Source organism: Aythya ferina (assembly GCF_964211825.1).
Source record: "Aythya ferina genome assembly, chromosome: 8".
NCBI lineage: Eukaryota > Metazoa > Chordata > Aves > Anseriformes > Anatidae > Aythya > Aythya ferina.
Genome location: NC_140304.1, coordinates 23,684,011 through 23,710,820, shown reverse-complemented (window position 1 = coordinate 23,710,820; position 26,810 = coordinate 23,684,011). Strand labels below are relative to the sequence as shown.

At 52.6% G+C, this 26,810-nt stretch overlaps 2 protein-coding genes across 3 annotated transcripts in view; both read left to right on the top strand.

Annotated features, from left to right (window-relative positions):
- Window positions 1–661: 661 nt before the first annotated feature.
- On the top strand, window positions 662–3,481 carry LOC311440690 (selenoprotein Pb-like). 2 transcript variants are annotated; one of them, XM_084527878.1, is made up of 5 exons: window positions 662–734; window positions 1,212–1,432; window positions 1,525–1,737; window positions 1,854–1,989; window positions 2,555–3,481. In XM_084527878.1, the coding sequence occupies exons 2-5, from the start codon at window positions 1,230–1,232 to the stop codon at window positions 2,795–2,797; spliced, it is 795 nt and encodes a 264-aa protein (XP_084384004.1). In that variant the 5' UTR covers window positions 662–734; window positions 1,212–1,229; the 3' UTR covers window positions 2,798–3,481. The 2 variants fall into 2 exon arrangements, with proteins under 2 accessions (XP_084384004.1, XP_084384005.1); XM_084527879.1 differs by having other exon boundaries at window positions 671–729.
- Window positions 3,482–8,885: 5,404 nt separating this feature from the next.
- ZSWIM5 (zinc finger SWIM-type containing 5) overlaps window positions 8,886–26,810 on the top strand; it is a gene marked incomplete at its 5' end in the record, with an annotated part of 87,502 nt that continues 69,577 nt past the window's right edge. The window contains one exon of the mRNA XM_084527974.1: window positions 8,886–9,648. Within this exon, the coding sequence (XP_084384100.1) occupies window positions 8,886–9,648 (763 nt within the window). The remainder of the gene's footprint in view (window positions 9,649–26,810) is intronic.

Genomic DNA, 26,810 nt, shown 5'->3' with positions numbered 1-26,810 from the left:
CCCATTCCCCGTGTCGCCGTGTCCCCGGCTGTGTTTATGGCCGCTGCCCTTCCCCGGCTTATCGTGTTTTTGTACAGATCCCCCGGGACGATAAAGCTGCTCAAATATTTGCGGAGATGTCAGTGTGGGGCCGAGGCGGCGAGCAATTGCCATGTGGGGTTTTTTTAGGGGGGGGACGCTCCGGCTCCATGCACCCCAGGGCAGGAGGTGCTTGGGGCTGGCACTTGGGGGTGACCCTGGTGGCCCTACACAGCTCGATGGTGAATATGCGACCCTAAAGTGGCCATGGCCCAACAGGGTGGCCCCCAAAGCAAGGCGAGGAGCCCCGGCACCCCAGGATTCAGGACAAGCTTTTTGGGGTCCCAGTGGTGCCAGCAGGGCGAGCGGTGCCCTTGGCAGTGCCACCCAGCCCGTGGCAGTGTTTTTGGGGCCATGTGCCTGGCTTTTTGCTGCGGCACCCGCTGTGTGAACTGAGCACCAGGCACGGCTTTGCCCTGGCATGGCTGGGGCTCAGCTGCGGCAGCGGGGCCTGGTGGGGACAGAGGGGGCCTTGTTGCCGTCCCCAGGAGGGCGGCGGGGGCCGGGGAGCATCCCCCCTGCTGCAGCCGGGCGCTTCTCCTCCCTCCTGGGCGGAGAGAGTGGTCAGGAGATAAAAGGGAGGCAGGGGCCAGCTGGGCACTGCCGAGAGCTGGGAGCTGAGGTCTGGCCAAAGGACAGCAGCGAGGACAAGTGCGGTATTGAGGGCTCGTTCTTGGGTGGGGGAGAGGGCTGGGGATTAGGGACATCTCTCCCATCAGGATCCCATGTCCCCCCCACCCCTTCCCTGGGTTGTCCCCACAGCCCCATGCCCTCCCCCTGCCCATAAGACGTGTGGGATCGTGGTGGGATGGGGCACACCGTGGTGAGGACAGGGTTGGGGGGCTGCGGGAGGAAGGGAGAGTAGGGCAGATACTGGGGGGCAGGGGGGTTAAAGGGTCTGTGTAACCCCCCCAGCCCTTGCTGGGGCGCCAAGAACCTTCAAGGTGGCCTGAAGGTTAAACCGCCCCCGTCCCTGCGGCTGGGGTGCGGGGGCTGCCTGGCTCCCCAAACCAGCCCTGGGCTCAACTTCTGGGGTCAGCAAGGCAGAGGAGGTCTCTGGGGGAAGCGGGGCAGTCCCCACGGGCAGGCACAGCCCCGGCGTGGGGGCACTGACACCCTGTGTCCTCCCCCAGCTCCCCGCCGGCGCCGGCATGGGGCTGCTGGTGCTGGCCCTGGCCTCCTGGCTGGGGCTGGCCTTGGCCTCCGAGGGGGCAACCAACGGCAGCCGGCTGTGCCGGGAGGCCCCGGCATGGCAGATCAACGGCTCCAGCCCCATGGCGGAGGCGGCGGGGCAGGTGACGGTGGTGGCTTTGCTCAAGGCCAGCTGACACTTCTGCCTGCGGCAGGCCCACAGGTGAGGGCCGCCCCCCCCCTCCCGCCAGCCCCGCCATTTCGGGTGGTGGTGGCGGCGGTGGCGGCTTCCCCTCAGCTCCTCCTTCCCCGCAGCCTCGGGGGCCTGCAGCAGAGGCTGTCACGGCAGGGCATGGCCGACGTCCGCTACATGATCGTCAACGAGCAGGCGCCGCTCTCCCGTGCCATGTTCGGGGAGCTGCAGCGCCAGGCCCCCCCGGGCGTCCCCGTCTTCCAGCAGCAGCCGCAGGAGCCCGACGTCTGGCAGCTGCTGGGGGGGGACAAGGACGACTTCCTCGTCTACGACCGGTGAGGGCTCCCCTGCGGGAAGGAGCCCCTTGTAGGGTTGGGGTCACCATCCCTGCCCGTCCCTGGGTCTCCCTCCTGTGCAGCCCCCATAGCTCATCCCCTGCTCTGCCCCGCAGCTGTGGCCGCCTGGCTTTCCACATCCAGCTGCCCTACAGCTTCCTGCACTTCCCCTACGTCGAGTCGGCCATCCGCTTCACCCACAGCAAGGACTTCTGTGGCAACTGCTCCCTCTACCCCAACAGCACCCACGAGGTATGGTGCCGTGGGGCTTCATCGCCAGCTGGGAAGAAGGGCTGCTGTGGGGAGCAGGGGGCTGGAAGCTGGAGGGGTGCAGAAGGGCACTACGTGAGGAGGAGGGGGCTCATGGGGTTGTGGTGGTCTGCAGCAGCTGGCCTGGAACAGCTAACTCGGGCTATTGGCCTGAAAAAAGAAAGGGGCAGGCAATGGATGCAGAGGTGGCATGCTTGCAGCGAAGCAAAGCACATGGATTTGGGCTCAGCAGGTGATCAGTCCCTGCCTAGAGGAAAAATTCACACAGAAACATTGAATGTAAGGCCCCTTTTCTGGCTCAGGATCTCCCTTGAGCACAGCCAGCTTGAACCAAGGGATGTGTGTAAAGAGGTTTGTTCCCCTTGGGCTCCAGCCTCTCCTGCCTGCCCTGTGTCCTGGCTAGAGAGCCAGGGATCTATCCCATGCCTGTTTCTGCATGGTGGATGCTGTTCTGCTTTCACACCCGCTCTCAGGTGTGCTTGCAGGCTCACTGTGGGGCTGTGCGCTCATTCCCATAGCACACCAGCCCTTGTGTTACTTTTCCCAGGCTAACAGCACCATGGAGGTCCCTGTAACCCCGAGCCCGCTTCCTGACCAGGAGGAGAAGGAGTCAGAGGCCCCCATCCACCACCAGCACAAGCCCCTCCACCCTCACCACCACGCGGGCAGCAACGAGAGAGCCCCAGAGCCCAGCGGTGACCACAGGGCTGCTGCCCACGCTCACCACCACCACGGAGACCACAGCCAGCCCCGTCCCAACGGGCAGAAGCAGGAGGGACGCGATCCCTAAGCCAGGCTGGGCAGCCTCGCAGAACCCAGTAGCGTGCACAGCGTGCCAGCTCGCTTCCCAGAGGTGTCGAGGACTCGTTTCAGGCCGCTGGTCACCAGCAGCGTTGGTGTGACAGCCCCCTCCAGCATCCCCCCTGTGGGTCACGCTTCCACCCCATGCCCAGGGATGAAAATCCCCCCTCTGACACCCAAAGGTGCTGTGCTTTGGCCGCAGGACTCAGTTCTGACCCTTCCTCTGCCGCCTGTCTCTCCGTGCTCAATGAAGCCTGTGGTGCAAACCGGGATGTCCCCGGTCACCGCGGGCCGACACCGCACGGAGCAGCAGGGCAGGGCTGGAGGGACCAGAGCTGGGTGCTGCCAGCCCGGCCAGGCACCCATGGGTGCCCGTGGAGGGATGGGATGAGCCCAGAGGATTGGGGCCACTAGGAATGGGCGCTGCTGGGTGGGCTCCCCATGCCCCAACCCTTGTACCCCCATCGCTGTCGCACCCTGGGGACCCTCCAGGCCTTGCACACGGGTATGTGCAGTGGTGGTGGGTGGCCGCGAGATGGTGGCCTTGTCCCCTCTCAGAGACCGAGGGGCTGCGGCCAGGGCACACAGCGCTGGGAGGATGGGGGTGAGGGTCCTGGGGGAGAAAGCGGGGATGGGGACAGCCAGGTTGGGAATAAAGCCTCTGTGAAGCGAACCCTGTCCGCTCTGGTTTCTGGGGGTGCCCCAAAAGGGTGTGTGTGGGGGTCTTGCACAGTGCTGGGGTGGCCCCAGGGCTTTCTCCCAGCACAGGGTGGGAATTTTGGGCTCCATAAAGCAGCGGCTGGTGGAGATTTGCGTTCTCCTGTGCTGACCAGGGGAGGTGAAGGGGCTGAAGACAGGAGAGCCCCATCTCCCCAACCCTTCTGCCCTTCAGCAGGGTGGGAGCCCAGGGCTTAGACCCCAAGGGCAGGGCATTAACCACGGAGCCCTGCCCAATGCCCCCCCCCCAGCTCTCCATCTCCCCTCCAGACCCCTGACTGAGGAGCAAAGGACGTTTTTTCTGCTTACATGGCTCCATGGAGCAAGGGCTGGGATGGATGGAAGGTGCACTGGGGGCAGGTGGGTCAGGATCAGTCCGTCTGTGGGGTCCTTGCTCCCTGGCTCTGTGTCTTCCCCTCCTTTCTTCCTCCTCCTCCTCCCCCTTCCTCCTCTACCTGCTCCTCGCAGCCCACAAGGGCACCTCTGTCTGCTGCTCCTGCCATCAATATCGAGGTTATCTTTTTCTTCTGGCAGCTGCTGTAATTGAAACAAAGCAGGCCGGGCCTCACGGGCTCCCCTCCTCTCGCTCATTTTGCCGGTGCTGCTGAGACAACTAATTCATCTTATCGATGCCTGCCTGGCCTCTTTTCCACGAGAGCAGGCACAGCCCTCTCCCCACCACCAGCATCCCAGGCAGCAGCAGAGCTCTCACTATTGACACACTTCGGCCTGGGGACAGGGCAGCAGCTTGGGTGATGTCCTGCGTGTCTGAGGGGACAGCCAGGGTGACACCGATGCTGCCCCGTGCGTCTTTGTCATCGAGGGCTGGTCCGTGGTGCCGCTGCCTCGGCCCTGTGTGCTGCTCCTGCCTGGGATGGGCAGATCCTCTCGGGAGAAGGGGGGAACAGCCAGTCCTAATGTCAACAGAGGCCTCTTGTGCAGCGATGCCGTGTCAAGAAGAGGAATGGGTCCCTCCTCCTCCGCCCATTCATCTGGCAGCCGGGGCTGGCGCGCCGCCGAGCCGGGCTGCTTTGGAAACATTTCATTGAGGAGGCAGCTGAGCCTAGGAAAACAGAGCGAAAATACACAGAGAGATCGCTGTTGTTAGGGAAAATAAATGCAGGCCGACGCGTTTCTGACCCCCAAAGTCCAGCCTGGCCAGGCCCCGCTTGCCTCTATGGGCTGGGGCTGCTGCTGCTGTGTGGGGATGGCATCTGCATGCCTCCACCATGGGTTGGGAGCTGGGGAATGAGGGATGGAGCTTGCCCCGGCTTTGGGCAACTTGCTGACGTCCCTGGTGAGTGTGTCCAGGCCTGTCTCATTGTTGTGTTGCCCAAGGATTTGGGACAGAGCAGAGAAACAGCCGCAAAAAGGAGCCAGCCCTGGTGACCCATGTCCCCTGCATGGCCAGTGGTGCTGGGGACTAAGATGGAGCTGAGGATGGGTCGGATACAGCCCCTTATGTCTGCCCCTAGCAGCATGGCTCAGGTCCTAGCTGGGCATGAACTACCAGCAGGATGGAGCCCAGTGCTAGGGTTTCACAGCCTGGTAGCTCAGCGTGCCCTGTCCCTTGTCTGCTGGCAGAGGGACAGCAGAGTCACCCCAAAATGTTCAGGCACTGCTCTGGCTTTTGGACAAAGGTGCATCCAGCAGACCTGCTGTTTCCCCCATAGCCTCTCTCCACCCTCCAAAGGCCTCCAAGCCTCTCCCCCCGCCACTTGGTGCCATTTTTCCCTTCTCTGCCCACCCAGAGAGTTACCTGCATTTTAATTACCATTTGCAAAGTGTATTAAAATGCAGAGGTTAAAAGGCTGGAGCAAAGCAAATGGGTTCTCGTGTAACCCGTCTCCTGCTTTCTGCATGGGGAGAGGTGGGGGACCCTGGAAAAATGTCTGTGACCAGGATGGGGTGCTGGTCCCTGCCTGCTGCATCCCTGCATCACATTCATTTATTAATACTCATGTAGACATCAGATAATTTCTTGGTTATTTTTGCATTTCTAATTAACGGGAGGGAACTTCAGTGATGGAAGGGGGGTCAGTGTGTTGGGGCTGCTTTGTGCTGAGCTCGGCAGGGTTGGGGCCAGTGGCTGCGTGGGGCTGAGTAACTTTCTGGAGCGCTCAGTGCTTTTAGAACCTGCTGCGGGAGGCGAGCATCTCCCCTGGAAGCAGAGGGTCTTCGCCCAGTGCCTCTCACGCACTTAATTGCTGGCCAACGCAGTAAATGCATTAGTTGGAAAGGAACAGAATCCTCCATGGTAAGGCAGAGGCTCAGCACTTTGCTGATCTTATGGGAACTGTGTAATGTTGGGGCGTGGAGAGGGAACTACAGCTCCCCAAGAGCCAGAGCTCCCTGCTGGGATATGGGGGGAGCCCAGGTCTGCAGGAACAGAGCCACCTGGGTGAGCAGAGACATTTCTGTGCCTAAACGAGTGTGAGAGCAGCCATCCTGCATCTGATCTGTCTGGGGAGAGGAGAGGGAACTTTCAGTCCTTGCACTTCTCTTTCCACTACGGGGACAACTGCACTAACATCTGAAGGAGGTCCCTGAGGTTGTCGGTGCTAGAAAGTTTCATAAAATAGCTGGCTGGGTTGTGAAAACCAACTTTATTAGAGTCCCTGCTGAAAGAGGAGCATAGCAATAACCCAGCGCTAATGAGTCTGCGGAGAAGCCACGGGGGATTCAAACAGTTTGATGGCAAAAAGGCTCCAGCTCCAGCTTATACCTCGTTGGAGACCTTGCTAGGCAATGGAGAATCTAAAAATAGGGCTCAACCCCATGGGCAGCCACACCAGGGTATTGCTCCCCTCGCTTGTAAGGCCAATTATTTTGTGAAGCGAAGGTCTCTGCCTCTCTGTGGGCAGCGGATCCGCAGGGATGTGAAGGGGTAAATACCTGGGGTAATAGATCCCCCTCCTCCTGAGTGTACTGCCCTCATTGCCTCTGCTCCAAACACCATGGCACGGGAAGGGCAGAGGCTGCTCCCTTCCAGCGAGTGCTGGAGGCTGCAGCATGGAGCTTGGCTGCCAATAAACCCGGCCTTGGCTGCTTTGGAGCAGCAAATCCTCTGGGTGGCCTGAGCTGGAGCTTGGTAGCCGCAAGTACTCTGCTATCTAGCTCCTTTCCAGTCATTAATTGGCCATAAAGCTTCTGCTGCGCTTGCATATCTTCATCTGTTGGCAGAGGACTTGCCTGGTGCTCGCCGGGTCCTGCGAAGTGCCGCTCTTATCTCTGCAAGGCTCAGCCGGCGTTATCCACTTTATCGAGGGCACCACGTTAACTGCTCAGAGTCAAAGCAATGTCAAAGAGTCTCGGGAGCATCACACAGAGGGAAAAACGCCCAGGGAGAGGCGGCGTTTGGGCTGGCGGTGGGGTTGTTATGTGGCGGGGAGGGAGGAGAGCAGCCACCCCAGGGGGTGCGTGTGCTGATGTGGAACCTCCCGGCGCTTGTCCTTGCCTGCCACAAAGCAGGCAGAGGTGTCAAAGGCCTGCAGGGAGCAATGGGCATCTCGGCAGGATGCTGTGTTGAGGTTCAAATTCGTTTTGTGGCAGATTTCTTGCCCTGAAGTGCCGGCAGCTTAACCTGGACTGAGCTGATACCTAAAGAAATCCCTGTGATATCCAGCAGGGCTCCAGACCCTGTGGCTGCACATTTCTAGCCAGGGACTCGAGCTAAAATGCTCTGTATAGGGCCAGCACGAGCAATCAGCGTGCTGTTAATGACCCCAATGCCCAGCCCAGAGCAGCTGAAGGCAGTCAGTGCATCGTGGCATGGGGCACCCCTCCCAAACAACCTCAAACCCGTGAGGGAAACCAGGGCTGCTGCTGGCAGAGGCTCAGCAAACGGCCGGGCTCAGGAAAGTGTGGGGTGAATCCTTGAGGTTGCTGGTTCCAGGCCCTGTGAGCAGCATCAGGGACCGGGCAGGAGGCTGACATTTAGCCATGAGAAGACATCTGTCCGTGTTCTCCAGGGCAGGAGAAATCCCCTCTTGGACATTTGAGGCGGTAATGACAGGGATAGGGAGATGGGAAGGAGTGGGGAGAGCAACTAACATTAGGTCAAAGAGGGAAAGGACAAATAGGCTGATTTATCTTCAGAATAACACGGTAACCCCCCAGAGACTGACTGGCCAGCCACTGCCCTGCCCTCGCTTTGATTTGAGCCTGGATAATACATGTATGCAGTGAGGAGTCAGCTCATTGGGAATGAATTACATCCATGCTCGGGCTGAAGTCAAAAATCCTCTTGATTGGCACCGTCTGGGACAACGTGAGTGAGGGCTGAGCTCTGTAAGGACTGGGCAGGCCGGGGGCTGCATTCCAGCATTGGGCAGGCTCACCAGGAGGGCTTGCTCTGCCTTGGGGCAGGTTCCTGGGGAAAAGGTAAACGAGGCTGCCTGTTAGCCCTGCTTATCTTGAACGGCAGCAAGGAGCACCTCAGCCTTCAAGGAAAACCTCTTCCTGCCTTTTATCGATTACCATTACTGCTCCCATTACCTGCCGGGGACCTGACCCCTTCCTTCCGAGTCCTGCGAAGGAGACCTTGGGCTCGGAGGTGTCTTGTGGCATAGCGAAGGTGCAGAATTATTTCATGTTCCCCACTTGCATCGCCCTGTTATTCCAGGAAATGTGCTCTTGCTCTTTCGGTAAGAGTGAATAGGAATAGGAGATGGAATAGGAATAGGAGATGGAATAGGAGATGGAATAGGAGATGGAATAGGAGATGGAATAGGAATAGGAATAGGAATAGGAATAGGAATAGGAATAGGAATAGGAATAGGAATAGGAATAGGAATAGGAATAGGAATAGGAATAGGAATAGGAATAGGAATAGGTGGGACAAAGGAGTTTTGGTGGATGTATTTCTGGGGGATGTATTTTTGGGGGAAGTCCCAGGATAGCATCCACGCTGTACAAGGCATCAAAGCGCCCAGCCCTGGAAGGAAGGGCAGCACACACCGGCCCTGTGCCGTGCTGGTCTGGGGGTGCTGCCCCCACGCTCTGCCGAAGCAGGGGCAGCTCGCGGCCACCTCGCTGGCTTTATGGGGCCGATGTAGGACGGCAGCACCCGAGGCCGAGCTGTGCAGCCCCCGGCCGCCCGGGGCACCTTTAGGAGCACCGCACCACCCTCCCGCAGCATCACCCCCTCCGGGGGGGCTCCAACCCCTCTCCCCCGACCCCCACGGAGGGCAGGGGCCGCAGGGGGGTCTGCAGCAGGGCCCGCCCCGACCGAGGGCGGCTCGGGGCCGGCGGGACCACCCCCTCCAGTCTCCACCCCCGGTCCCCCGTGCTCCCCCCCCCCTACCCCGGTGCCTCCTCCCCGTCTCTCCTCCCCTCGCCCGGCTCAGTCGGTCGCAGCCATGGCGGAGGGAGGAGAGGGAGAGGAGCTGCTCCGGCCGCCTCTGCCCGCCGGTGCCCCGGGCCCTAAGCGTTTGTGCTCCCGGGCGTGCCCGGCGGGGGGCACCGGGGCCGCTCACCCCCGGCCGGGGGCTGCGGGGACCGGAGCGGGGCCGGGGGCGGCGGGGGCCAGCGGGGTCCCGGCGGCTCTGGCCGGCTGCTGCCCGGCTGCGGCGGGGGCTGCGGCGGGGGCAGCGGGCCCGGGGCCGGCTGCGGGAGGCTCGGGGCCGTCGGGGGGAGTCGGCGGGGCGGGCAGCCTGCTGCAACCGGAGTCGCTGCTGGACGCGGCGGCCAAGAGGGTGGCGGGGAGCTGGGCCTTCGAGCGGGTGGAGGGCCGCTTCCAGCGCATCCCGGAGCCCGTCCAGCGCCGCATCGTCTACTGGAGCTTCCCCCGCAGCGAGCGCCAGATCTGCATGTACTCCAGCTTCCAGCCCGGCCGCGCCGCCGCCGCCACCGCCGCCGCCGCCGCCGGCAGCGCCGCCTCCCCCCCCGCCACCGCCGCCGCCGCCGCCGCCGCCGCCGGCAGCGCTGCCAGCGCCGGGGGGGGGGGCCCCGCCGCCGCCGCCGCCCCCGCCGCCGGCGTTACGGCCGGCGAGGAGAGCCCAGCCACCGGGCCCCCGGCGCCCCCCCCAGCCGCCCCCAGCGCCCCGCACGGCGAGGGGCTGCCGTTCCGCCGGGGCATCCGCCTGCTGGAGACCGGCGCGGTGGATAACGTGCTGCAAGTCGGTGAGTGCCCCCCCCCACCCCCCTCTCCGGTCCCCGGTGTCCGTCCGTCCTTCTTCTTCCCCCCCCCCCCCCCCCCCGATCAGCTTCAGCCTTTTGTCTGCCGCGTTTTGTTCTCTGCCGGCCCCCTCCCGGCGCTGCGCATCCCCGGGGGCAGGACCGCATTGTGCCGGGGGTGTCCCCGGGGGTCTCTTTCCCCGAGGGGGCTGTGGGGAAAACGCTGTCGCTTGTATGTGTCCCCCCCACCTCTTCTTCTTCTTTCCGAGCCTGCCCCGGGGCTGGCCCCGCCGCGGGGAGTGGCGGAGCGCTGATTTGGGGCGGGCGGGATGCGGGAATAACGCCCGTGTGCCGCTGCCGTGCCTTTTGTGAGCCCTCCCGGAGGGAGGAGGAACGGGGGTGCCCCCCCCCGGCCCCGTCCTCCCGGTTCCCGGCCCCATGGGAACCCCTCTTTCTGGGTGTATGCGTCGGAAGGGCAGCGGCTCGGGGCGTTTTGCATAAAGCATCCCGCTCCTGGTTGTCCCCGCGAGTGATTGCAGAGCCGTGCGCCCATTAAAATGACATTAGGCTGGGATTTGTTTTGCAAATGTGGAATGTAAATTCATCCTGCGCCGGCTATGGCGTGAATGGGTGAGGAGAGGGTGGGTTTTGTTGGAGGGAGCCGGGTAGTTGGGCTGTGTTTATTTAAAGAGCCCTCCTTCCATTCGGGGAAAAAAAAAAACTGCTAAAAGAAGAAGAAGAAGAAAAAAAAAATCACATTCGGTACAGTTTGCATTGAAAAGAGCATTATCAAAACATTTTCCAGTTGAGACATGAAAATAGAAAACAGCAGAAGAATTTTCCTTCCACCTCTGAGGAGACGCAGAGAAGATTCATGTAACACAAAAGGTTTTTCTCTGAGGATATGATTATACCCTTTTTTTGGGTGAATTAATATTTTCTAAGGGCTGCGTTAAGATGATTAATTATTCCAAGTCTGCTTAAAATACTTGAAATACGAAAAAACGATTTTTTTTTTTTTTTTTTTTTTTAGGAGAGAAGTAGCTCCATGGGAACTTCCAAATTATAAGGGGGGGGTGGATAGCTTACGGTGGGCAATGTTTTATTAAACCACCGACCAAAGTGTCACTGACACAGGCAGCCGCCGTGGGAGCGGGTGATGGAGGTCACCTAAAACCAGGGCTGGTTTTGCACAAAGGGTTTATTTATTTATTTATTTTGCAGCGGGGTTTCTTATTTCTTTTTTTTGGGGGTGTTTTTTTGGGGAGAGGCGCTGGGCCGATGGTGTGTGTGACATGGGTGAGCGCCGGGGTCAGGCGTTTGGGGGGGGGGGGGGACACACATGTGGGGCCGCCCCGTCCCCAAGCGGCGGCGCTGGCATCCGTCATTCACACCGCCATTTCGGAGCGCCCTGTGTGCCCCCCGTGCTCTTCTGGGAGAGCTGGAGGACAGGGATGGTCCCAGCCCTGGCGTTTCGCATCCCCAGGCACGTCTGAACCCAGCTCTGAAATGAGAGCTGGCACCCATTGTCCTCCGAGACGCAGGCTTGGGGATGAAGCAGCGCGTTCTGGAGGTGATCGCTGCTGGCCTTGAAGCACCAAGGGGACGCAGGGGGGCGTTTGCCCATGGGGTTTCCTTCCGAGCAGTGGGTTTGGGGTGTCAGCAGCAGCACAGCTTGTCTTGGGACAGAAGCGGGCAGGCGATGTGCGCGGGGACGTGCGGTTTCCTTTCGGAGTGGGCAAACCCGGGGGGCTGATCACAGCCCCTGCAGCGTGGAGCCGGAGGGAGGTTTTTATAAAGCAAACCCCTCCGAAGGGCCGCCTGTTTACCTCGGGCGCAGCACAAAGGTCTTCTGCCAACTTTCCACATCCATCCCGAGGATGCTGCTGGAAGGTGAGGTGGAAGAGCTCCAGCCGCCGGAGACGCAAACACTTTGTGGCTGTGCGTGTGTTTGCAATTAAGATAGGAACTCGGCTTTCGGCTTATATGGGAACCATTATGACTTGGGAAAAAAAAAAAAACAAAAAAAAACCCTGGCTTACTTGATGCTCACCAGCGCTAAATCAAAACTACTGTTCCCCTCAAACGATCTCTGTCGTGAGCATCGCAACCTGAGGCTGGCGCGGCCGAGAGGTGCTGCTAATAAAGATCAGATGTTTGCGCAGTTGCGTTTCTGACTCAGACCTGCGAAAAAATGAGGATTGTGCGGATGTGAAATTCCTTCGCTCTGTGGTTGGAAAGTCTCTTTGAAAAATGTTCAAGTAAGATCCAAGTGGAATGGCCTTCCTGGGCTCGGAGGTGGCGGGGTGAGGGCTCTGATCCTGTGTCCGCCCCCAGCTCCCCCACTCACAGAGCTGAGAAAAACATGTATGCCACGTTATCAACCAATAATTCCTCCATGCTTAGTAAAACTTAAATGAGGCTTAAACCCTGATCTCACTGGAGTCATTAAATTGATTTTTTTTTTCTCAAAGAAAGATCTTGGATGTTGAACACAGGCATCTTTGTCTTCTTAAAAACTGCTTTATTATTATGTGTACAGATCCCGTCTTTGTGTGTGTGTGGTGTGTGGGTTTTTTTTTTTTTTTTTCCTCTTTTAATTTTTAGACAAATGACAAAAGCATGCAGGAAAGGAATGCAGAAATGCCAGGCTTAATATAAAGCATGCGACTGCGCTGCATGCCGGGAATCCTAAAGGATACAAAACCTTTAACGGTGGCGGTTAATTTTTAACAAGTTCCCTCGCATAAATATTTATGAACAAAAGTTTTACACCATTATCTCTTGGGTTCTTGGAGACAGAAAAGACCTTTGGTGGATTTTGACAGCAGGCTGTTATCCAGCATAACAAATTCACGTTTCTAGCTTGCGCTTCCTAATATAGTATAATGCAGTGTGCCCTTGAGTTGTCATGGCTGCGTATGGGTGGGCAAGTGTCTGTGGGGGCTTTAGGGGGAGTATTCCTTGTTCATGGCTTTTATGATTACTGTCAGGAAGGACACTTGTTCCTGCAGCAGAAGCATCGAGCTTGGTGTTGGTCTGCGCTGAGTGGGAGCTCTCCGATGAGCCCTTGTGCCCTGGTGTGCCAGCTGGAGCAGAATATACATGTGCTGTTAGGAAAACAATGAGGCAGGGCTTTAAAATGCACTGCCTTTGTAAACACTGGTCTTCAAACCCACAAATAATCCTGAATCCTGTCTTGCTGGGTGCTGCTCCGGCAGCCTGCTGGGCGTGCTGAGAGGTGCGATACCTGGAGCGTGGGGAGCGCTGGTTTGGGAGCTTGCTATTTTACCCGCTTTTTTTTTTTTTTCTATCAGTCATCATTTGCACAGATACCTGCAGAAATGCAGCCTCGGAGGTAAAAACAATCATGATGTTTTTAGTACTTTTAGTTTTTTTCCCCCAAACAAAAATAAGGCGAGTGTTTGGTTTCCCTCACCTGTGATGTCTTAGAGGGCTGAGGCTAAACCTGCATACAGTTGTTTTTAAAACTGTAGATGGTTTCCCTTTTTATAGAGCTGTTTATTTTGGGGAAAACACTTTTGTGGGGCTCTCTAGGCCCGGTTATGGCTCTTTTTGTTTTATGTAAAGAGCTGGGTCTGCTTGTGAGATCGCATCTGGCAGGAGTGGGTTTGGAAGCACGCCGTGCTTCATGAAACATGGCTTGGGTTCCCTGCTGAAACCCAACATCCCACGTCACAGCTCCGTTTGTCTCTGTGCCCTCGGTTCTTGGGTGGGGTAGCTGTCATACAGCATGTCTCCAATTTGCTAATTAATTTTTAATTTATTGTTTTTTACAGGTGGATTATCCTCCCATGTATATTAAAATACTCTAGACCACATAAAAGGGGTTGGCAGAGGTTCATTAGTCCTATCATGATGAACGCTTTAAATATATTATGCCCTTTCCATTTCTAATTATTTTTTCTTAAAATAGATAATTAAAACAAAGGATTGTTAGACATTAATTCTTATGATATGTTTATTGCTGTTCCCTCATAGGTGAGATATTTCTTGAGTGTGGTCTGGACTATGTTACCAAAACTGGGATCGGAGCTGATGAAAAACACCAGAGGTTCTTGCTGGCCATGCAGGGAGAGCTAGGAAAACTTTGACAGCTGGAATTTTAACTTGGGGTGTGGGTTATTTTTTGTTTGCTTGAGCAGATTTATTTATTGACTTTTGAGGTTTTTGTTTGTTTGTTTGTTTTTTTAATATAGGACCCTCTGAAGCAGGGACTCTTTTTTTTTTATCTTTATCTCAAGGCAAAATGATGCTAGCGTAAAGGGGCTAAGGAAAACATGGAAAAAGGAAAACAGGAGAAATGAAACATTTAATTTTGGCTTTAAGGATAAATAGGTTTGAAGTTTTTTTTTTTTTTTTTTGAGGAAATGTGTTTGAAGTCCTGGTTTCTGGCTTGAGCAGGCAGCAGCAGGAGCTTGCCTACTATGCTCTTAGAAATGCATGCTTAGCCCAGGTGAGGAACTGGCCTTTTCTGCTTCCAGCATGTGAGTTGTTTACAGCGGATTTTAATTTTGGTCACATATAGAAGGAATCTCTTAGGAAATATTTAACTGTGCTAAAATTGCAGTAACATGAAACACATGTGCCTGCGTGCTTTGTTTCTGAAGCTTTGTGTGAGGGAATGTGCTTCGCTGTTATTTGATGCTTGCTTTGATGTCGGATGCTTTATGGTTATTCCCTCAAACCTAAGATAGAACTTTTGGAAAACTTCAACGAGCTCGTCTAGCATTTCCCTCATCTGATATCACTGCAAAGTCACATCCAGCTGTGAATTGTCTCTTGTGGTGTGGCAGCTTTTAATTTTCTTTGGAAATATGTCTTAAAAAAAAATCCTGTTAGCATTAGGGTGGAAGAGTTAATTCATGGGCTTACGTGTTTAATTTCAGGGAGTTTGCATTTAGGGCGTGCAGAGCTTGGTGTTTAGCTGTGATACCGTTTTTTCCCCTCCTGCCCACTGTACTCAAGGCTGGAATTGCTCACGTTGGAAAGATGCCGAGGCGGGATTTCGGGAGGAGCAGCAGCGTTTCCCCTCTCTGCTTGACTCGCCCTCCCACAAGGCAGCCGAGCACAGGGGTGTTCAGCAAGAGGCCAGCCAGGACATCACTTCACCCAGCTCTGAAGAGCTGGAGGTGTGGGATGCCTGTTGAGAGGCTGTTAAATAAACTCCTGGTGTGTCCTACCCCCACCTCGATGCTGTCCTGAAGAGGTTATGCCAATGGGGTTGTCGTACCCCTGGTCTTGTAGGGGTGAGAAGAGGGGAGGGAGGTGACTTCTCAGCATCCATACAGACCAGACTGTTTCCCAATGAAAACAAAAACTGGAAGACACTGAGCCTTGACTACATTAATACTGGCTGCTAATACTACATTAACAAGCACGAAGGACGTTAATGCGTGACTCCTGACTTCTGCCTTTGCAGCAGGAGCTGCGAATGGGCCTGATAATGTCTTGCAGAGAAGCGCAGATCCTGCAGGAACAGCTTGTAGTGCTTCACTTGGGGATGCAAAGGGGGAAAGCATCTTCATGTTTTTACAATGAAATGTCCCAGGAGCAAAAATTCAATTTTTCAAAGACTCTTTTTTAATCATGATGTTTAAATATTAATAGATTCCATTTGGTTGGTGCTGTGTCTGTGCTTTATTAAATGCTGAGGATTCACCTGTGCATGACACCACCACATTTCTCTCCAAAAGGATTTTCCGGTGCTGCGTTTTAAGAGCATTTGCTTTTTGTCTCAAGCTTATGGCTTAGGATTTTGTGCAGGATTGGGGTTAGCCCTTGTAAAACAGTGCAGTTAAAGTAGTGCACAAATTAATAAAATCCTGTGCTTTTACTTGTTGTGTTCTACGTTTCTCATTTTTTTTTTTTTTTTTTTTTAATTTATTTTCGCTGGCTTTCCCCACATCATTCAAAACAAAGCCACAAATGTGCTTAGGAGGCAGACCTGTTGGGATGACAGCTCGGAGAGGTTGTGTATATGGTTGGTTGTGTGTCGGCCTGGCTTTTGAAGCCTGGGGGAAGGTGAGCCTGGAAAAATGGGCAGCATCGCCTCACTGGAGGGGAATGTGGGTCCCCCTGCCTCAGGGACCTCAGTGAGTGCAGGATGGACACTGCCTCTGTTCCAGGAGCCCTGGCCACCCTTGTGCAGGGTGTGGGTGACTGCTGGGGACACCAGTAACAGCCTTTATGGGGCACCAGTGCTGTGTGTCTTCTGGGGCAGCGATGGCAGGCGACAACATGCACTGCGCCCTGGCTGCTTGGATCCCTTGATGAAGACAAGTGCCCTGTCAGAGGAGTGGCAGAGCAACAAATGGATCCCTGAGATAAATAAAATTTGCATTAATGAATTACAATGGTTTTGGATGCCAAATTAAAAGGAGCGTATCCGGAGAATGAAAAACAAATGTATTTTCTGTCTTTCACTTGCTGGTTCTCATCTTTTTTGATTTTCTTTGTGATGATAAATAATTTTTTAACTCTTCTTTTTTAAGACAGTTGTGTTTATTTTGGTAATGTTTCATTGGCTGTTCTTTGTACAGAAGCTTTCTCTTGAAAATACTGAAACCATATTAAAAGTACTTCTGGCTGTCATCTTTTATTTTGCTTTTCCTTCATTCTTTTCCCAAAGCTGGGCTGTTGCTGTATCAAATACTCTGAAACTCCCTGGTAGTGTTTTCCCTTTGGTGCTCTTTATAAACTGGGAACATAAAAGGAAAGAAATGGCAGGATTTGGATATCTGTAGCTTTGTGTGTGTGTGTGTGTGTATGTCCCACTGAAGCTCGAGCAGCTGTCTCAATCGGCACGGCATTGCTTTATATGTCTTGGGAGGGAGCGTCCTGTGCTGTTTGCAGGAAGCTGCCCTGGGCTCCTCCAGGCCCCACCAGCGACCTACAAAGGCCACGGGATTTTATTATAATCTAATGATGCTGAAATATTTCGGCGGCGCTGGGACCGCACGCTGCCAGTGCACTTTGAGAAATACACAGTGAGTGTCGAGCATCTGTCTGCGAAGGGGGAGGAAATCTCCCCCCTTTATTATTTTCTTCCAATTGTCCTTGCTTGGTGTGGCTTTGGCTATTATGGGTTTGTAAAATAGAACTATATATGACCTTTTATCTTACAAGAAATAGGTTAAGCCATTTTTAAAGAAAGTGGTGGAGTCAGCAGTGCTGCTGGAGGAGCTGCTTTCGCATGGTTGATGGGCTGTGAAGCCGTTCAATGGACTTTGGTTTCAGAGACAATATCTGTTTAAATTAATCTTTGTCAGATACATGCCACTGCAGACAATTCAAATTCCATTTGCTTTCTGATCTCATAACAAAAAAGCACCTTACACTGGTTCTTTTATCGTAAAATTAACTTTTGTCTGTGTGTCCTGGAAACAGGGGTGGCATAAAATCTAGTTAAAAGGCTCTGTTATAGGAGGATTCTGTTTCTTTGTACAAGGCAGACTTTTTTTTTTTTTTTTTCCTTTTCCCTGTGTGCATTTAAAAAGAAGAAGAGTGTTTGAGATGGATTAGAGAGAATGCCAGCAGATGGACCGATTCTGTTGTTGCTGCTGGCAACCATCTAAGCAGCCATTTTGAACAATGCTGATACCGGGGTACTGATAACACAAAGATGAGGATGGGATAAATATCCAGCGAGTCCCTCTCTCCCCGCCTGCTCCTTCTCCCTCCCTTTCAGACGGAGGCTGCAGCCCTGTTATTAGGGAGCCTGATTGTTTCCAGAGGAATACTTCATCCTCGCAGCTCGGCTGGTGGATGCCTGGTGTGCCCTAGCGCCTTGGTTTTCCTCCTGCTTCAGGGGCAGATCTGCCTCTCCCAGTAGGGCCCGTTGTGTGGATCCTGATGGATCCCCAGCGGTTGTGATGTGGGGGTACTTGTGTTGCCTTTTCCTGTACCCTAGTAAAACATGGGGTGCCCGGTCCTTCCCGTGGAAGTGGATGCAGTTTCCTTCCCTCCTTGTGCACATTTCCAGGGCTTAACCATGAGATGTGACGGCATTTGGTGGCTGCTCTTGGAGGACCTTGGGGCCTGTAGTGATACCTATTTACATTGCCAGATTTTTAGCCCTGGAATCAGCAGCCTTATTTCTTTTGGTTTTGTTTCCCATCCCTGGGTAAATAACCCTCTCATGGATCAAGAAACCCCTAGTGGCCTTCATCTTTTCCTAGCAAATCGAAAACAGACTGGTTTCTGTTTTGCAGGAGTCAGGCTGGGATGGGAAGGCCCATAGGAAGGCCTGTCCCCAAGCCCTCTGGAGAGGGCCATGTTGCCTCCAGCAACCCCTCTGCAGAGTTTTTGCCATCCAGGAGTACGGAGTGGCCCAGGTTGGGGCTGAGCCAGGCAGCAGAGCAGGCATGGTGATGGGATACAGCATATACGCTGCTGCCCCTGGCTCCTGGGGATTTACTCTGTGTCAGGGATTTGCAACCCATTTCCAGATCTCAGCTCTTCATCATGTTCCCGGAGCTGAGCAGCCATCAGCTGATGTTTCCTTGCTGCCGTCCTCATGCTGCTCTGTAGAGCACAGGCTGAAGCCTCTTTGCAATGCAGCATCCCTCAGACCTTCATGTGTGTCATTGCTATTCCTTTCTTCCACAGTAGCTCTTACTACAGCTTTTTTCTTTTTTTCCTTTTCTTTTTTTCCTTTTTCCAGTGAGCATCGTTAACAATTTCTTTGGGGTTAAAAACTGTACACATATCTCAAAGAAATCTGTATGTACATACACACATACATCTAATTATACACAGTAGATAAAACTTTACAGTAAAGTAACAGATGTAAGAATTAAAAAAGGAGTTGGGCGAGCATTTTATGGTTTCCTTTTTTAATTTGTCCCATGGGTCTGTTGCATTTTGAGGCAAATCTTATATTTCATTTCGTTTTTCCTGTTGAAAAGTATCTTCTGCCTCTTGAGTCTCTCCTCTTTAAGCTTTTCTTATTTGATCCATAAATTGTGGACTAGCTGTATTTGACATACTTGCTAAAATAAGAGGCATCTGGCCTGAAAGTTGAAAAATCAGGCTGTAAACTCTACTTCTGAAATACTATTATATATATATATATTTTTTTTTTTTTTTTGGGGGGGGGGGGGTGGGGAGTTGCTGAGTTAGGCTGTGTTCTCTGAAGACTTGAACAGCGAAAGAGATGGTTTCTCAGGAGGTCTCAGCAGGTTGGCTGGGTCTGAGGTCAGCCGGCATCGTTAGCTGATGCTTTTAGTAGTCTGAAGACACTGTGGGGTTGCCAAGTGCTGATTGCGAGGAGCTGATTTGGTTGAAGCTGCATGGCAGCGCTGTGCCCCCTCCCTGTAACTCTGCACTCAAAGGTCTCCAGCTCATGGCATGGTCCCCAGCCATCACTCACGTGGTGGCTTCTCCTGTGTCCCTCGACCTGTTGGGTTGGGAGATAACTCCTAAAGACTGGAGGATGGCAGAGGAGAGCCCCTTTTTTAAGGGGACACCTGCTGTGGAAGGTGGTGAGTGGCATGGCAACGTGTGTTCTTCTGCCCCTTTGGCTTTGTGATGATGCTGGACCATAAAGCAATTTTTTTTTTTGAAGGTTATGGAGAAAAGCAGACTGATGTGTGACCAAATGTGATGGGGAGCTTGGTGGTTTCTGGTGTGCTGCTCCTCTTCGTTTGCTCCCCACTGTGGAAAATATATTACTTGTCCATGACAGGTGTGAAGCAGATGCTTGTGAGGATGCCCAAGAAGAAGCAGTGGGGTTTGGCGTGCTGTTTAAGCTATGCCCTCTGAAATGGTGTGGAGTGTAGCTTAGTCCCATGGCTCTTTTTCAGAACCCACTAGATAGCATGGAAATGTGCATTGCCTTCCCTATCCTGTGAGTTTCATTTGGTGTGCACAGACTGTCCCGCTGGATAAAAGTCACGTTCTTCAACTAACCCCCTTCAGGTGTCCTTGCTGGCAGCCGATGTTTTGAGATCTAGGAGCAAATTCCGATGCTGGTTTATGAGGTTGCTAATTTCAGAGCACTGTTCTCAGGCTTTTTTCACTGTTAAAAACCTCAAAGCCCTCTGCAGCATGAGGACAGTGGGTTCCTAAACCATCACAGCAAACGGAAGGCAAACAGCAGCCCGTGCCCTTGCTTTCTGTTGTTTTAGAGCAATCGGCAAGGCCAGGCTGTTCCCATGCAGGTGAGGTGTATTGGGAACAGAAATTTGCTTTGCAGTTTGGAAGTTACTTGTTATATGGGAAAAACATGGAAAGCTGGTTTCTGGTCACCACTTGACCATTGTTGCTGGGATGACGTGGAAGGAGTGGGAATAATTTACAAGTAAAGTGAGCTGGATTTGGAGGGCTTTTCCTGAAATGAGCAATGCTTTTGCACTTGAATAATGCACTTTAAAATAAAGCTTAGGAAAGAAGGACCTGGGCAAATGGAGAGGTCAAATGTCGAGTGTTCCCTCTGCAGGCATCACTGTCTTCTCCCATCGCTGCTGGTCCAGCTTGGCAGCAAACCCATGAGGATTTGCAGAAGGGCTTAGCAGGCACGGCTGCTGCTCGCATGGAAATGCTGCCTTTTGGAGAACATCCTGAAAATGAGACCGATGCTTTTGCTGAGTGATCGTTTGCTGTCTGTGCTCACCGTATCTGGAAGAGACACAAAGCAGTAGTGAGGTTTTCCCTCTCGGCGCTGCCCGTCTGCCTGGTTTTTGGCTCGTTTCTGGTGGCTCCTGGCTTAGCACGGAGCCTGTGGTTCAAGTCCTGTGGGAAGCGCCGATGTCTGAGGTTGTTTTTTTTTTTTCTCCCCACCCGTCCCCACACCCACACACTGGTCAGCCACTCTGAGGCTTCCTGGACTGTGAGGTTTGATGAACCATTAACCTAAAAATGCCCTGAGTAGGAAGAAATGTTTCCAAGGTCTAAAAACCCTGCAGGGCTTCTGAAGTGGGAACGGGAACTGTGGTTTGCCTGGGTGGCTTGCCTTGCTGCTGGCCCTGCTGAGAGCTGGCTGAGCTTTGTGGGTGCAAGGGCATGTTTGGGCTCTTGCAGGGACGGGAATGCAGCCCTCCTGGCCGCAGGCTGCCTTCCAAGCAGATGTCCTCTTGGCATGAGCCTCGGCAGGTTTAAGACAGGATGTCCCTGTACTCCAGAGGGCTGAAAGCATTAGAATAAGTAACAGGCTGGGAATGTCTGAATCCAGCTACGAATTCCTGGGGAAGAGGATTTGGCAGCTGCAGGCTGTGTCAGTGGGCAGGCTCAGCATTACCGGTGGAGGACAGCACCTTCAGATGGGACGCTCGCTGTGGGCCAGCTTTTTTGGGACAGCGTGGCTTGCCCGTTACTTCTGGGAAAGGGTTGTCACACTGGGGCGGAAAGCAACCCGATTTAAAGGATGGTGACTCCTCGTTGAGTCAGCCAGAAGCAGCTGTGCAGGGCTGCAGTTGTTAGGCCACGGCTGCAATGCGGTGGTGGAGCAGAGCGGGGCTCTGGTGGCCTCGGGCTTTTGAGGAAACCAGTACTCCTCCACCCAGCATCGGTGCTGTTCTGGGCGAGGGGGTGGAGAGCTGTGTAATAATAATAATAATAATAAAAAAAAAGTGTTGCAACATCAGATTTTTTTTTCTTTTCCTTTCCTCATCGTGATGTTCTCAGCAGTTTGACTTTGCTAAATATTTTAACGCTTTTCTAATTGCAGTCAGAGTTAAATTCCTCGTGCTAATATTTGAACGGGGTTAATGTTCTGGAGGAGGAGGCGTCTCTTTGGTGCCTTCTGTCTGTCTCTGCGATGACCAAGGCCATCGGTCAAGTAACAGCCCCACAAGGGCCAGCGTCCCTATTGTAGGGCCTTGGGATGGTTGCTGGCAAGATGAAGGGCTTGGTCCTCCTGGAGCTCCTCCTGTGACATTTTACTGTAGGATTCATTTGCTATGGGCTGTGATGGATGAGTTTGCAGCCTGCGGTGAAAGGTGTGTGCTGAGGATGTCCTGTGGACCATGCTGGATAAATGCGTTCTTGCGTTTGGGGCGTGCAGCTGTTATCAGGACATTGGGTGAAAGGTTTTCCTCGGAGCTCAGGAGAATGTATTTATCATTTAAAAGGGTAACTTAGGGTGAGAGAAAAAGAAAGAAAAGCAAGCTAATCTTGCAATTTAAATATATTTAAAGATTCCCTCTGTTCGAGTTTTGCTTCCTACCCTTGATCAGAAGGAAATGCTGTTAGCTACAGAGTGAAATAAATCGAGGGCACCCTTATCTGTGCAAGATAAATTACTATTGTTTAGGAAAGACACTCCAGGGATTGAAGAATTTAATTAAATACACAGGGATTATGAATATGCATGTAAATTAGACAATCTAGATATGACATGGCTACAACTGCAGGGAATTGTTCGAACTTAAAAGTGTAATCATTCTTTTTATCAGGATGTGGGGATGGGTAACAAATGAGAAGATTCCCTTTCCCATTTGCTGCCGACTCGGATGGTCTCAGGTCATTAAGCAGTGGGAATTGCCCGCTGCGGATTAGCCCTAGACGAGCCCGCAGAGACGGTGCCTCTCCTACCTGGGCCCTAATGAGCTGCTGTGGCAGCTGATGGAGAAATGGGGGCTGTGGTTGGGGGCTGCCACAACGGGACCCCAAATGAGGGGTTTGGGAGACCGGGGTGCAACCTGCCTTTGGGTGGGGCCCTTGTGACAACCTGGTGTCGGTATTCAGTGAAGGCAAGTTCTTAAAAGGATGCTGACTGCAACATCCCCGGGGTGCCAGCACGTCCGCCCCTCCATATTAAGGGCCTATGGTGATCAGGAGCCTGGTCCCATCCTGTTCAAGCCACGTGGGAACAATTCCTATTTATCACGTTGAAAAGCAGATGATTTTTTCAACCCCTGGTTCATGGGTTTTGATTTAAAAAAATAAAAGACAACAAAGCACCGATATCAGAAAATATGAAATATCTAAAACCTCCATACTGCATACATTTTTTTTCAAAAACTGTGAAAGAATATTGTATTTTGTTAAGGAAAATTAGAATAGTGGGAGTGTATTTGTATGGGTGTGAAAGTGCATGGAGACGGGTTTGAACATTTGTAATAAAGTATTTCTAATAAAAATTTAATGTCCTCAAGACAGTGTTATGGTAGCTCATTACTATTAAAGGTCATTTGAAGAGTATTGATCCTAAATGTTACAGCTGAATGTAAACTTTGAGTGTTACAGTTATTAATGTATATTTATGATCTATGGGATATGTGTAAAACGAAAATGGGAATATAAATGGTATGGTGAGCTCATTTGTTTCAGAATTGCCAAAGGCTGAGTTCATGCAATTCACCTCAGTTTTAAGCATGTCTTCTTTGTGTTACATACATTGAACTGTTTTTTTTTTTTTCCTTTTCCTTTTTTCTGGCAATTTTTTCTAGTCCTACCCTAGAAAGGGAATGCATATTTGAATGCCTGGTCAGTGCCTGGGCTCTGTGTCGGTCGCTAAATGTATATGGGGGAGCACTGTTCTGCTTCGATGCTGATACAGAAGAGCCAAGGCCTGAACTTTGTGGGTGAATACATTGCTACCAGGAGCTCCGAGGAGCACACACCGACTCTGAGTTTAATTAGAGGGCCGTGCCAGTGAAAAGCAATTACATTTTTTTTATTAAATTAATTAAAAATGTTAAGGGTGGGTACTGAGAGAGCAAGCGCTACTATATTTGTAGTTTTGTCCTACTGTAAGGCACCTATGTTTGCACATCTGAGGCAGACGGGCTGTGTTCACAGTGAATTTTAAGGCTCTCTTTGTATTTTTAAAAAAAAAAAACAACACACACAACAAGAACAAAAACCTGTGGTGGCAGGAGGAAGATAAACGGTGCTTGTGATATTTCAAAGTCACATTAATCTTTTTTTTCCCCTTTCCTTTCCTTTCTTTTTTTTTTTTTTTTTCTTTTTCCTTTTAATGTATGACTTTCTCCAGGGAAATTGTCTCCTCATTGACTGCAGCGGATTAATGTGCACAGATCAGCTCCCGCATTATTTCCCTGTTTTGACAGAGCGCTGATTTTTATACGCGCGTCCCTTTCTGCCAAGATTACGGCTGGTGCTCTCGGGGTTTTGGAAGAGCTCCATGCCGAGAAGTGGCGAGAAACGAGAAGCTGCGTTTCTGATGCACGGTGCTGGGAAGCAGCTCTCCGGGGGTGCCCAGATTTTGGGTTTTATGGTGGTGGCGGCAATGGGAGCCCACCAGAGGCTATGAGGAAGAGTGCCTGGGGCAGCCCAGGCCTGGAGCTGGAGCTGGGACTCGTGGCATAGTGGGCATAGTGATGTGACACAGTTGCTTGCTCTCCCGTAGAAGGTCTGGTGCTGGTAGCGAGGTGTGGATATCTGGCAGCATGGAGAGCAGGCTCACGACTTCTGGACAAACCCTTCAAAAGATCCTGCTGTTCTCTGGGCTTGTTGATGTCAGCATGTTTTTTTTTTTTTTTTTTTTTTTTTTTTTTTTAAATTGCAGTTAAATATATGTTTTTCTGCTGAGCTTCGGTAAAGTCCTCTTGAACAAAAAAGTGGCAGCCGAGCCAGCTCTGGCCAAACAGCGTGAATGGGCCGTGTAATGATGGATTTGGCCTTTTTCTTTTTTCCCCTGTGGAGAATATCTCTGGGCATGAACTTGACGTTGCATTTCAGATGATTGTTGCATCCTGTTTTTAATGGTTTGTCTAGACAGTGCTGACACAACTATGAAAATACTTTGGTGACCCAGTCTAGAATTAGTGTGCATAAAGAAATCAAACATAGCTTCTGATGTTTGCAATCAGTTTGAATGACTATATTGTAGCAAAACTTAAGAGGGAGGCAGATTTGGAGTTGCTCCAAGGAGCAAGTCGTGAGCAGAACACATCCAAACAAACCCATGCAGTAAATACGCAATGGGTAGAGAAAATGCCTGAAGGCAGGTTGGCTGACGCTCTGTTTGGGAACCGCACGTAAGGCTGGAGTTCCCCCTCATTTGGCCCAGAGTTTTTCTGGGAAGTTTGTAACCCAGGCTCTAAACTCCGTGTGATGTTGTGCCCTGTGTTTGGAGAAGCCTCGCCAATATGAAAGTGATGTGCTCCTTGCAAACGTTGGCTGTGTCAACGACAGCGCCTTGGTAATTTGTAGGATTTGGAAACCGTGGTGTGTCCCGTCAGCGAGCCCAGAAATACCTGGCACGTCGGTGCTGGTGAGTCTCAGCAGCGTCATCGTGCTGGGCTTTTACTCAGGTCCTGGATCTTAAAGCAGTTCCTACAGCACTCGACTGCCGCCCTAGCGAGCGTGAGACCTGCCTGTTCAGGTGGCTAATGCCGGGTATTTTGGGTTAATGTAAGTCCCTGAGCTATAGGGACTGCGTGGGTGCCTCTATGGTCTGTGTCCCTCCCTTCATGCAGTTTACTGTTGTGGTGATGATTTGGGAGCCCTGGGAGCAGCTTGGGACCAGGCACCTGCTTCTGTCATAGCCACGGCACAGCTCTGGGGGCACAGCAGTGTGTGCCCCCATTCCTGCAGTGTATGGGGGGAGAGGGGCAAAAAGCTAGGAGACTTTGAGCTCGTGCGCGAGGAAATAGATGAAGCGTGAAAGGGAGTTGTCTGAAGGACTGCAGTGAAATTGTTTTGTGTTTCATGTGTAGCTAGGTGGGATGTGATGGCACTTCCAGGTGTGTGACAACGGGTCTGTGCCCTGGAGACCTTCCATTCCTACAGACAAGGGGCATTTCCAGGCACTGTGAGCAGGGGAGGATAAAGGGTGGGACGGGCAGGGTGTGAGAGAAGGTTTTGCTTCCCCTGGGGCAGGAGGGTGTCTCCTCATGGGTGTGCTGTAAGATTTATTGGTGCCAATACCTTAAAATGTTCCTCTTCCTCCTCTTTCTTCTGGAGAGCGAGCAAGATGGAGGAAAGCCAGCCAATGAAACCTGCAGATGCGAGCATTGAGAGGGGCTGGGAAGGTCTCCCAGGCTTATATCAGCAGGAGAGAGCCAATCATTAGAGTCATGGAATTGTTTATTTTGGAAAAGACCTTCAAAATCAAGTACAGCCATCAGCCTGACCTACTGCCAGGGCCACTAAGCCAGGCAGGGGCTTTGCTGGGAAGGGCAATTAGGGATTTTAGCAGGTTTCTGAAAGCACCAGGCATCTCTGCTGTGGGTGGTGGAGTGGCATGGGGACACTGCTGGTCCTGAGGCATGCCAAGGGGTGGGGAGGCTTGGGCCAGCAGCCCCAGCTTTGGTTGTCTGATGGTGGCAAGGTGACTTTGTTTGCCCTCCAGCCTTTGCAGAAACACCACTGTGATCACCAAAGGGAACCGGTCGTGGCATTTCCAGCCTGGCGGGGAGCCTGGCCTGCCAGCATGCTGCTGGTGGAGGAGGTGTTTCATGACTACCATTAGTTCTGTGCTTGAAGAGGGAGGAAACAAATCTTGACTGAATTGGAAACCTTGTGAAAAGGTCACGCTTCGGAAAAGCTGTGCATTTTAAGACTGCTCAGCTCTGCAAAGCTGCCTTTGAACTGAAAGTGTAGGAGTTTAACACCCTTGCTACAGCTCTGGGCGTATTAAGCCCGGGAGGCAGGAGCTGGATCCGGCATCAGTTTAACTCTTGCAGGGTGCCTGGCCTTGGGAGTGGACCTGTGGGGCTGCCTGGTGCCCGTGATGGATGGATTTGGGGAAGGTGCTTCCCTCGCTTGCATAGACCTCTTGTGTCATATGCTCCTCTGGGCAAAGCAGAGCAGGCTGCCCATGTTAGAGTCACTGCTTTTGTATGATAAATCTTTCCTGGCCTCCTCTTATTTCTTTCACTTGGGTTTTTCAGGTACCTGCTCCTTCACCATCTCTCTAAATCTCCCACGTCCCAATGTGCCAGCATTGTCTTTGCCTTGTCATCTCTGCCACGACAGGATTAAGGTCTGCTCACCCCAATGAACGTTGATAACGAAATTGCTGTTTATCATCCAGCCTGCTATTAACATAGGTAAAATCCCATCATTACAGGCTATTAGTTTGAGATTGTAGGTGCTAATGGCCTCATTCAGGAGCGTGCTAGGCACTTGCAAAATCTGCTGATGCGCAAGAATTGATTGCTATTGATCAGTCCCTGAGCACAGGCTGGATGTTTTGAAGAGGCTTTAATACTAATTACAGGGCAGCCGGTCCTGTA